Below are 9754 nucleotides of genomic sequence, written 5' to 3' on the forward strand. Positions count from 1 at the left end.
AATGTGAGTCCTGTTCACAGGACCCAGAAGTCTTGTGCTTAATAAATATTGATTTTCTGAGCCTCTCTGAACCTCCTCCCCCCAGCTGCTTGTACTTGCTCCCCAAATTAACTTGTTTTGGGCCCTCTTGGGGTCTCCTCCAATAGAATGTTAGTGGCAGAGAATGGAACTCTTCACCTGAGTCAGGAATCTGACCCCTGAGCAACTCATTTAACCTGTTTGCCGCAACTTCTTCCTAAGACTGTCACAAAGAGCTTGGTAAACTTGAAAGCTTCATAAAATTGTTAGCCATGAAGTCATGGCTGAGTGTCCTGTTTGGCAGAGGTAGGATTTGCATCCAGAGCCTGGGCCTGCCTGCTGCCCTGCCTTAGTTTTTTGTCTCCACTGCTTTACTTTGTAGCTGTGCAACACAGGGGGCTATTCCTGTGTAGGCCCGATGCTCATCTTACAGAGAACGCCTCTGGGGGGAGCCGCATACTGTGGGGTTGTCTGTAGGCGTCTGAGGCAGTTGGGCCTTCGGACCACAGCCTGCCTCACGCTTACTGTGTGACCTTGGGCGAGTCACATCAGGCACTCCCTTAACTGTAAGATGGGGCAATAATAACACTACCTGCCTCGGAAGGATGTGGGGAAGAGTCAAATGAGAAACTGATTCACTTTGCCTGGTCAGGGCTAGCAAGGAGGAGGCGACTGGCACCCCCTGGCTTCCCTCTCTCACTAAGTCTGAATACCCCCCACAACAAAGATGGTCTTAGGTGGGTCCTTCCCGGAGAGGTCTCCAGGGGAGGGGGCTCCTCAGATCCCCACTCTCCTTCCCCTTAGCCCCTCATGCCATGCCAGTCTAAAGGTCATGGCACCATCCCTGACCCTGGGCTCCTGAGTCTGGCACTTCCAGAGCTCTGTTCCTCTGGCAAGATTTTTCCCTCCCTTCTTTCTTTAGTCTGATTCCATCAACGAGGCTGGGCAGGCCAGGATGGGGTTAAGGAGGGGGTTAATGGTCCTGCGGCTCAGTGACCCTAGTCAAGACCCTTCCTCTCTGGAGGGCTTTTAAACCAAGGTCCTTGAACTGGATAAGCTCCAGGGTCCCATTGGAGCTCTGGCATTCTGTGATGCCCAGAGGGGGCAGGGCTGTGGGGGTGAGGAGAGGGAAGGGAGGGGTCTAGGCCAGCAAGACACCAAAGAGGGTTTAGATTTTATTGACGAACAGAAAAACCAGTTACAAAATCAAACAGACAACACAGAGCCTGGTGACGCCAGCCAGCAGAGCCGGTGGGTAGTGATAAAAACATGTAAACCAACTGGGCTGCCGTGTAGACATTAGCCCCCCAGACCTTCTGGCAGAGGAGCGTTAAAACAAAAGATCCTGAGGGTGTACCCCGGGTGGACTGGCAAGGGAGCAATGGGAACCTGGAGGCAAGATGGAGGAAGAGCCGGGTGGGTTCCCCAGCAGCGGGGGCACCTAAGCCAGACTGATGACCACAGTCAGAGGTCTTATCCGCTGGCAAGGCTGGAAGGATGTGGGACCGGTTCTTCCCTTGACCACAATGAAGAATCCACAGAAGCCTCAGGCCAGCTCCCTTACTTTAGGGCCACAACAAATGGAAAAGTGGACAAAAGAATAGCTTTTTTCTTTAAATGGTAGAAACATCAGAGAACTGGGATGCAGCTTCCCCACCATTGTAAACTGAGCATCATCTGGGGGATGGGGGCCCACAGGGTCAGCTGAAGGGCCATGTCGGGACCCCTGGACCCTGCCCGCCCCACAGAGGTTCAGAAGCCCCCTCACCTGGCCCCCGTCTATGCTACTCCCTTTCAGGTGATGGAGATGGTGGATTCTGGGTGACACAGGCAGAGCCAGTGGGAATCAACCAGAGTGGTGAGTACCCACGTGGCCCTGGGGTGGGGAGCTGCCAGGGGATCGTGGCAGAAGGACCTTGTCTGAGCCAGGCCTCGGGGGACACAAGAACTTGGGCCCACAGGGATGAGCCTTGGAGGAGGTAGGGATGGAGAAGAGCTTCCAACAATATATTACTCTCTGTACATATGTGCTCTTTGTAAAAGGCCTTGGGTGAGGCCGGGGAGGGGACTCGAACCCCTGACAGCAGCCACCTTGAGTAAGGGTCTTCCCTTCAAGTCCTCCTGATGAGGAAGTCTTTGTTCAGCTAGTGGCTGCTTCTCCCTGAACCCCTCATACTGGGGCTCCAAAGCAGGGGAACCCTCCTTAGCCAAGGGAGGTGAGACACCCCAGCTCTGTGTCCTCTCTGGCTCTGCAGAGACGAAGCACACTGGGGCCCCTGTGCCTGAGGGGGCTCCTTTCCCAAATGCTTGGGCTGCAGCGGGCTCAGTGCGCTCTCGGGGTGAAGGCCCGACCCACGTTAGGGTCTGGAGACAGGGATGGTTTGGCAGAAGGGTCCCCAGAGCTGAGGAGGGGCTGGTACTGTGTGGGTGACCTGTACCCTGGGAGTCCCTCACCCAGATGTTCTGGCTGTGGTGAACTTGGTGCCCTCCCTTGGGGAGGCAGAGGCCCCAGCCTCCCCAGAGTTAGAGGTGGCGGTCATTTTGCAGCAGGGTGGTGACCGTGGTCTGCAGGGCGCCGGTAACCTTCTTGGAGGTCTTCCTGAGCAGCGGGCTGTCGGGGTGGTGCTCCTTGAGGTGTAGGACGTGGCCTTCCTGGCTGTCAGAGGTGCAGCCGCACTCCTCGCAGACATAGAGCTTGGCGCGCCGTTCTTTGTAGGCGTATTTCTGCTGCACACCATGGATCTTCTTGAGGTGTGACTCAAGGGAGCAGCGCTGGGTGAAGGCTTTGTCACACAAGCTACATTTGTAGGGGCGCACACCTGGAGGGCAGGGAGGGGCGGTGACGGGGGGTGCCATGCTCCGGACCACCCAGCCTGGGTCCCTGCCCCCGGCGGGGCCTCCCGCAACCCTCCCTGGCACCGGAAGGTGGCAGATGCATACTCGCCCCTGCACCGTCTGGTCCAGGGCCCCACTCACCAGTGTGTGTGCGCACGTGTCTTTTGAGGTCAAAGGTGTCATTGAAGCCCTTCCCGCAGTAGGTGCAGAGGTGCCTCTTGACGTCATTGTGGCACTTCATGTGTCGGTTGAGCATGCGCTGGTAGGTGAAGGCCTTGTGGCAGATGTGGCAGGTGAAGAGCTCCCCACTCGAGCCATCTCCCACAGTCACCTGCCCGGGACAGAGGCCTGAGTGACCACAGGCAGAGCCCAGCCCCAGTGTCCAGGATGCTCAGGCCCCGGCCCTTCCCCACCCCCCCTCTCCTGACCGCCCCGGCCAGCTTCTGAGCACCCTGCCTGGCTCTGGCCATGACCACTGGCACCGGGATGGGCGTGAGGCTGGAACGAGCACGGAGTCTGTGCCGGGTTCACCTCCTAGACAGTGCCAGTGGTCAGGGACCCCAGGGGGAGGGTCCAATGTTCTCCCAAGGACCTGAGCGTGCTGGTCAGCTGCCAGGGCCTCCAGGTCATGGTCCTCAGAAAGCCCACCCCCACCCCGGCCCTGAGTTAGAGGATATCCGCTCCGAAGGCGAATCTACCCCGGCTCTCTGCCCTTTGCAGGGGACCCTGGTTCCTGCTCCTGGTACTGTTCCTCTGCCACCCTGAAGTCGGGCCAGGCTCCTCACCTTCATCTTGGGCCTCAGAAGGCCGTGGTCGTGGGTCTGAGGGTCAGTGAGACGGCCCAGGTCTTCCGAAGGCAACTGTGCCACCACACAGGGTGCAGGAGCGGTGCCATAGCCAGGCTCCCGAAGACTCATGTCCAGGGCCAGCGGACAGGATGGAGGCTCAGCCACAGATGGCTCCAGAGCATGGTAGGGCTGCGGGGGGCAGAAGCCGAGGCTGACTGTGGACAAGAGAGCCGGTGCATTAGGACCGAGAACGTACAGCCGGAGAACATTCTAGTCTTAGTGTGCCTAGAGGGGGCAGCCTGGAACCCAGCGCCAAGGGCGAGGGGAGCTCGGCGTGGCCCCCTCCCATCCAGGCCTCCCCATTAGGATAATTGCAGGCGACGCCAGCCAAGCAGGCATCCCGGCTCAGAGACATGCCCGCTGAGTAATGGTGTCTTAGCGGAACTGGGAGGATTCGTCCTTCTCTGCCAATCAGCCACCACGGTGAACTGCCTTGTGCCCCACCTGGGCCGGTCCCTCTGGATTCCTGGTGGGGGCCCCACCCCCTTTCTTGGCGAAAACCCTGGCCAGCTCTCTGAAGTCATTGGGTATCTCCCCAGAGCCTTTGCACCCGGGAGGGGGCGGATGGCTCCGGCCCAGTCAGGCAGGCAAACAGGCCACGGGGAGGAGCAGGGAGGCGGCTGGCGCTGCAACAGGTGGATTCACCCTAACAGTCTCCTGGGCGGGCTGCCCAAGCCTTACACAAGCCGCCCCCGCGCCGGGGACCGCTTAGTGTGGCAGAGAGAGCTGGGTTGGGCTCCCCGGGGCACAGCACCGATACCTGGCAGCCCTCGCTGTGCCACTCCCCGTGGCAGCCAGGTGGGCAGGCCGGCCTCTCGCTGGCCCCGTGAGTAGCGGAGGCCAGGCTTCCCGGCCACGTTTCCAGGCAAAGTTTTCACTTTGGGAACAAGTATCAGTTTGTTGGTTTTCGTTTGACAAGAAAGAGTTTGGTTGGCACTGGCTGGGGAGCCTGCGTAACTGGAAGCAGAGGCCAAGGCTTAGACAAAGAGTGGGAGGGTCGGGGAGGGGTGAGAGAGGAAGGAAGCCCCTCGCCTGGCCCCCCCCACAAGAGGCTCTTGTGGGGCTGAGCTCCCAGCTCCCTTGGGCTGCCCCGCCAGCTCTGGCAGCTCAGGTATGGGGGTGGGTGAGGGCAAGGTGAGGCACAGAAGCCATCACCCGTAGGAGCCTCATCCCTGCTCAGCCAGGATAGTACAACAGGTGTCCCTGGGTCTGTGGGCCAGGCCTGATCCTTGAGCACAGAGCTCCCCAGGCCCAAGGGGAAAAGGAGTGCTGTCTGCTCCCCTGGAGGGGATCTCGGGAGCTGGGCCAGCTCTGCTTCTTCTCACACAGGTGAGGGGCTGGGGTGAAACCAGACAGGCAGCAGAGGCCCCCAGCCAGGGTGGGAACCAGTTTGCCTCAGACCCACCCGCCCCTGCTGGACCGGTCCTCCCTCCCTGCCCCCATTAGCATGTTGGGTGCTGCCCTTCACCCGGTGGGTGTGGGTGTCGGAGCGTGCGTGTCACCAGAGTGGCCGGAGCCCCAGGCAGGACGCAGAACAGGTTGGGTCCCTGTTGGTAGGGCGCCCTGGCCCCTAATTGAGTGTTTCCGGTGAGGCGGAGGCCCGCTCATCACCTGCCCACAGCCCAGCCATGGTGCAAGCCCTGCTGCCTGGGCCTCTGGCTCCTCCCCTCAGGGTCAGCTGCTCTTGGCCTGACTTTTCTCCAAGCATGTCCCTGCCCATCCTAGCTGGTCCTCCTGGGGGTCTCAGTGTCTCTAACTGTAAAATGAGACCCCCGTGGGAGGGGGAGGGCAGGTGCTGGAGACTCCTAGCTGAGGAAGCTGGGACCCCCAGCACCCCAACCTCTCCTGGAGGCTGCCTAGCTTTGTCCACACAACCCTGAGAGGCCAGCGGTCAGCAGAGGCAGGCAAGGGGACCCATGACCGTGTCGGGAGAAATGACAGGGTGCGTCGGCCCGTGGCCGGCATTCACCCACGATGCCGGGGTACGCATTCCTCTTTGCCAAGGTCTCCACAAAGGGCTGTGCATTATCCTCCCAGCATCGGCAGCGTGAGCCGTACATACAGCGGGTGCTCAATAAATGCTTCCCGAAGGCCAGGTGGCTCTCCCTCCCTCCCTGCCCAGGGTCTGCTTCTTGGGGTGAGCAGGGAGTACACCCATGGTCCTCTATTTACCCTGGCTGGCATCTGCCCCCGGGGCTCCCGAGAAACAAACAAAGCTGACGCCTGGATGATTCCGGCGGCGTGCTCTGATGCGTTCAGCTCTTAGTCACTGAGGTGGGCTGGATGAGAACTGGAAGCGGGGGCCCTGCCTGCCCGGCCTCCCTCCTCTGCCCTCCATGAACCCCTGCCAACCCCCTGGGCCTCGGCAGGTTTTGACCCGTACCGTCGGCGTCAACCTGGGAAAACCGCTCCAGTCTCTGGCGGCCTCTGTTTGCCCTCCCGTAAAAGGGGCCCACGGGGCTGAAGGGAGGACAGCACTGCCCGGCCGGGGCCCCTTCTCTAGGCCTCGGCTCCCTCCCGTGTGAAAGGGGGGACCTTGCAGTCCGGTCGGCTTGGAGGTCTGTGGCCTGCTGAGGCCTCCAGACACATCTCTGCCTTGCTCGGGTGCCTCTCCCCGCAGGGTCCGGGGAGGGGACCACCTATGCTGGGAATCGTTCCCAAGATGGCCTGGACCGTGGGGCTGATCTTACCCCACATCCAACGTTGGCCTAATAGAGGAAAAGCAATCTAGGTGTTGGCAGGAAGGGGGGCCTGGGGCTCCTGGGGGGCAGCGAGGCTGCCTGGCCCCCCAGACCCTGGGCAGCTCCGATTCCTGGGTTCTGTCCTTGGCCCAGCCAGGTCAGGAGACCAAGGGGAAAATCTCAGGGCCGGGGAGACAGTTTAGGGCTTGCCCCATGACCCCAGGGGTCCAGGGTTACCCCAGAGCTGCGCCCTCTTGGCTCGGCCACCCATACAAGGTTTTTTCCTAAGGGTGAGATGCTCGGAGATCCTCACGGCCGGGTTGGCCATCGCAGCCGGACGGTTCCCCAGCTTGAGGGCCCCTCCCCCCTGTCTCCCCTCCGGAGGGCGCAGGGTCAGGCTCTGGGGGGTCTCGGGAGGCGGGGGAGACGCGCCCAGCAAGTTTCTGGGGTTGACGCCAAGAGGGGGAGAGGCCCGGGGCCTGGCTGTGGGGAGGGAGGGTGGGAGGGAAGGGGGAAGGAAGAAAAGGGGAGCAGGGCGGATGTTGGGGTGAGCTAGGGGCGCACTTTGGGCCTGGGCCAGGGAGCCCCCGAGCTAGTGCTGTCGCTGGGGGGGGGTGAGCGGTCCCGCCCCGCGCGGCGCCCCCCGCCGCCCCCGGGGACGACCCCCTGTGCCTCCCCAGGCCCGCCGGCCCCGGCCCGGCGCGCGTGGCCCCGGCGCAGCCGCGTCCCTCGGGCCGCGGAGCCCCGACGCCGCTCACCCGGCACGTAGATCTCGCCGCGCTCCTCGTCGGGCAGCGCGCTCCAGTCGCGCTTGCCCGTGGACACGCAGGGCTTCTTGACCAGGAAGGCCCGGGGCATGGCGGCGGGCGGCGGGCGGCGGGCGGCGGGCGGCGGGCAGCGCGGGCAGCGCGGGCAGCGCGGGGCTCTGGCCCGGCCCGACGGCGCGCACTTTATGGGCGGCTGCGTGCGCCGGGGCGGGCCGGCGGGAGGGGCCGGGCACGGCGCATGCGTGCCGGGATAACGGGCGCCTCACCTGGCCGCCACCTGCCCGGCCGGTTCCCGCGGCCGTCGGGGCGCCGCCCCCCCGGGGAGCTCCAAGCGCCCGGGGGAGGCGGGGACGGCGGGGGGACCCCGCGGGGAGCCCCGGACGCCCCGGACGCCGGGGCCCAGAGCGAGCCTCGGACCCCGGCCCGGGGGGCAAGAGGGGCGGGGCTGCGGGGAGGGGGAGGGGGCCCCGCTGCTCTGCCTGAGGAGTCGGGGACCCGGAAGCCTCGGTTGCTTCTGGTGCCCCCCCGCCGTACGCCGGTGCCCCACACGGCTCCCACTGGTGCCCTCCACCGTGCCACCGGTGCCCCCTGCACAGCACGGAGGCAGAGCTGCGTCTCTGGAAAGGGCTCATTAGAGGTTGCGGGTCAGAAGAGCAAGCCGAGGTCAGTGGGGAACTGAGGGCACCTTCGGGGGTCAGCCGGCTTTGGGAGTGGGGGAGCCCTCCAGCCCTCGCACACCTGGGCCCAGCTGAGTCTCACCTCCCACACAGGGTGCGTGCCCAGACGCACAAGCTCAGCCGCTGCCCTCGGGTACGAGGCCTGACCTGGCACCCCTGGGTCCGGGCCTCTTGGCGAATTTGCCCCAACTCCCCCCGGGTGCCTACTCTGGGGACAAGGTACCAAGGGGCCAGGCTTTGCTGGGTTAACTCCAGGACCCTCCCGACCACCGGGAAGGGGGGGGTTCTATTATGCCAGGCTCCAGATGGGGAAGCAAAGTCCAGGGAGGCAGCAAGGATGCACCTGAGGTGGGATTCGCAGTCAGATGTTCATGAGCCCCAGCCACCGCCCCCACCCCCAACACCAGCCCAGCCAGCCCGACTTGGACAGGGCCCTGAGACCCTTCCCATGCCCCGGCCTCCCCTCAGCTCCAGACTGAAACCACAGCTCCAGTTTGGGTCGGGGGGCTCTTCGGTCTGCTCGTCTGATTCTCATCAGCATGATAAAGGGCCAGGGGCACCGTACACGAGGGGGTTCCGCAGGGCGGAAGGCAAGGGTCCCCGACCACAACGCAGCCAGGAAGGCCTAAAGAATTGCCGGGGTCGGCTCCCCGCTCCCGGGGGGGGGGGCGAGGGGTCACCTGAGGCCAGCAGACGTGGACCCCGGGCTCACAGCCATCAGGTAGGGGAATTCAGGGTCATCGAATAAGGGTGTATCCACACTAGAATCCCTCCAGTGCCTTCCTCTCAGTCTATAGGCTAAAGGTGAGCTTGGGAACTCTCCGAGCCTCAGCTGTCAAATGCGGGGGTTGCCGGTCACCTCTGAGGTCTGATGTCTACAGCTTTGTGGGGCTAGATAGTGCAGGGAGTATTGGGGTTTACAGCCAAGAAAATTGAGGCTTACGTCAAAAGACTAGACCAGGATCACACAGATCCAGTGCTCTTTCCCCAACCCTCAAATTGTCGCCTTGCTGGTCACTTTTCAAAAGTCACAGCCTCCTTAAAAACGAGGGCTTGCTCTTGGCCCCGAGTCCCCAGCCCAACACCACGCCTCGAATTTGGTGGGTGAGTGCAGTGCTCCATGAATGGAACTGGAAGCTGCTGCGGTAGTGACCCCACATTAGGAAGCTTCAAGTCTAAGGTAAACAGCCCTGGAAAAACTTGGCCCAAGATTGTGGACTTCTCCAAGCTGGCTGCATTTTCCTCATTGGGGTCTTGGGCTATGAGAAGCAGGATTTAGTTTTTTTTTTTAAACTTAGAGTTAAAAGCTAAAATAAAGAGCCCATTTTTTTCTTTCCCTCCTACTTTCCTCCCCCATTTGAAAAAAGAGATAAAACCAGAATCCTGGTAACACAACATGCAATTCTCCCATCAGCCATGTCCCAAAACATCTTTCATTCTGCATCTCACATCCCCCTCACCTCAGAAGGCAACATTTTCAATTTTAGACATGGCCCGTGTTTGGAGTTTGACTGTCCTCAGCATACTATGATTTTTTTGAATTGTTCAAGGGGGTTAAGAGTGTGGGAAGAAGAAAGAATCAACATAAAAAATTTTAAAATACAAAGACAAAAATCTGCCTGGTTTTTTTTTATAACCATTTTATCAATTGGTGAATGACCCTTTTTCATATAAATTTCAATCAATTCCTTACATACCTGGGTAATGATACCTTTCAAGAAAATTTACTGCAAAGATTTGTTTTTAACTGTTTTTCTTCTAATTTTAACTTTTCTAGTTTTGTTTGTACTAAACTTTTTAAATTGAATTTTCCTCTCCTTTCCCTTTACAAAGAAGAGAGTAACGAGTGAGAAGGATGTACTACCCTAAGCACCTCTCAGTCTTCATCTGCTCCCACCCTCCTACCTTCTCTTTGCCCAAAGTCATTC

General features: G+C 60.8%; 2 protein-coding genes across 3 annotated transcripts in view; one reads left to right on the forward strand and one right to left on the reverse strand.

The window, feature by feature from the left end:
• Window positions 1-5794, forward strand: part of LOC141519397 (uncharacterized) — a 52953-nt gene extending 47159 nt beyond the window's left edge. Inside the window, exons 5-6 of the mRNA XM_074231647.1 lie at window positions 1817-2769; window positions 3574-5794. The gene's annotated coding sequence lies outside the window, so the exon portion shown is untranslated. The remainder of the gene's footprint in view (window positions 1-1816; window positions 2770-3573) is intronic.
• OVOL1 (ovo like transcriptional repressor 1) lies at window positions 1171-7255 on the reverse strand. 2 transcript variants are annotated; one of them, XM_074231048.1, is made up of 4 exons: window positions 7141-7255; window positions 3639-3856; window positions 2995-3184; window positions 1171-2837 (listed from the first exon to the last, which is right to left on the reverse strand). In XM_074231048.1, exons 1-4 carry the CDS (start codon window positions 7238-7240, stop codon window positions 2542-2544), a joined length of 804 nt encoding a protein of 267 aa, XP_074087149.1. In that variant the 5' UTR covers window positions 7241-7255; the 3' UTR covers window positions 1171-2541. The 2 variants fall into 2 exon arrangements, with proteins under 2 accessions (XP_074087149.1, XP_074087150.1); XM_074231049.1 differs by lacking the exon at window positions 7141-7255 and adding an exon at window positions 5874-7071.
• Between the last annotated feature and the right edge of the window lie 2499 nt (window positions 7256-9754).

The sequence above is a fragment of the Macrotis lagotis genome, chromosome 3, assembly GCF_037893015.1.
Source record: "Macrotis lagotis isolate mMagLag1 chromosome 3, bilby.v1.9.chrom.fasta, whole genome shotgun sequence".
Taxonomy (NCBI): domain Eukaryota; kingdom Metazoa; phylum Chordata; class Mammalia; order Peramelemorphia; family Peramelidae; genus Macrotis; species Macrotis lagotis.

What these genes read in the sequence shown, in the direction of transcription:
- OVOL1 (XM_074231048.1), bottom strand. Translation starts at nt 7,240, where the DNA reads ATGCCCCGGGCCTTCCTGGTCAAGAAGCCCTGCGTGTCCACGGGCAAG. An exon ending in TTCTGAGGCCCAAGATGAAG is followed by an intron (nt 3,185 to 3,638) that starts GTGAGGAGCCTG and finishes TGTCCCGGGCAG; the next exon opens with GTGACTGTGGGAGATGGCTC. An exon ending in ACACGTGCGCACACACACTG is followed by an intron (nt 2,838 to 2,994) that starts GTGAGTGGGGCC and finishes CCTGCCCTCCAG; the next exon opens with GTGTGCGCCCCTACAAATGT.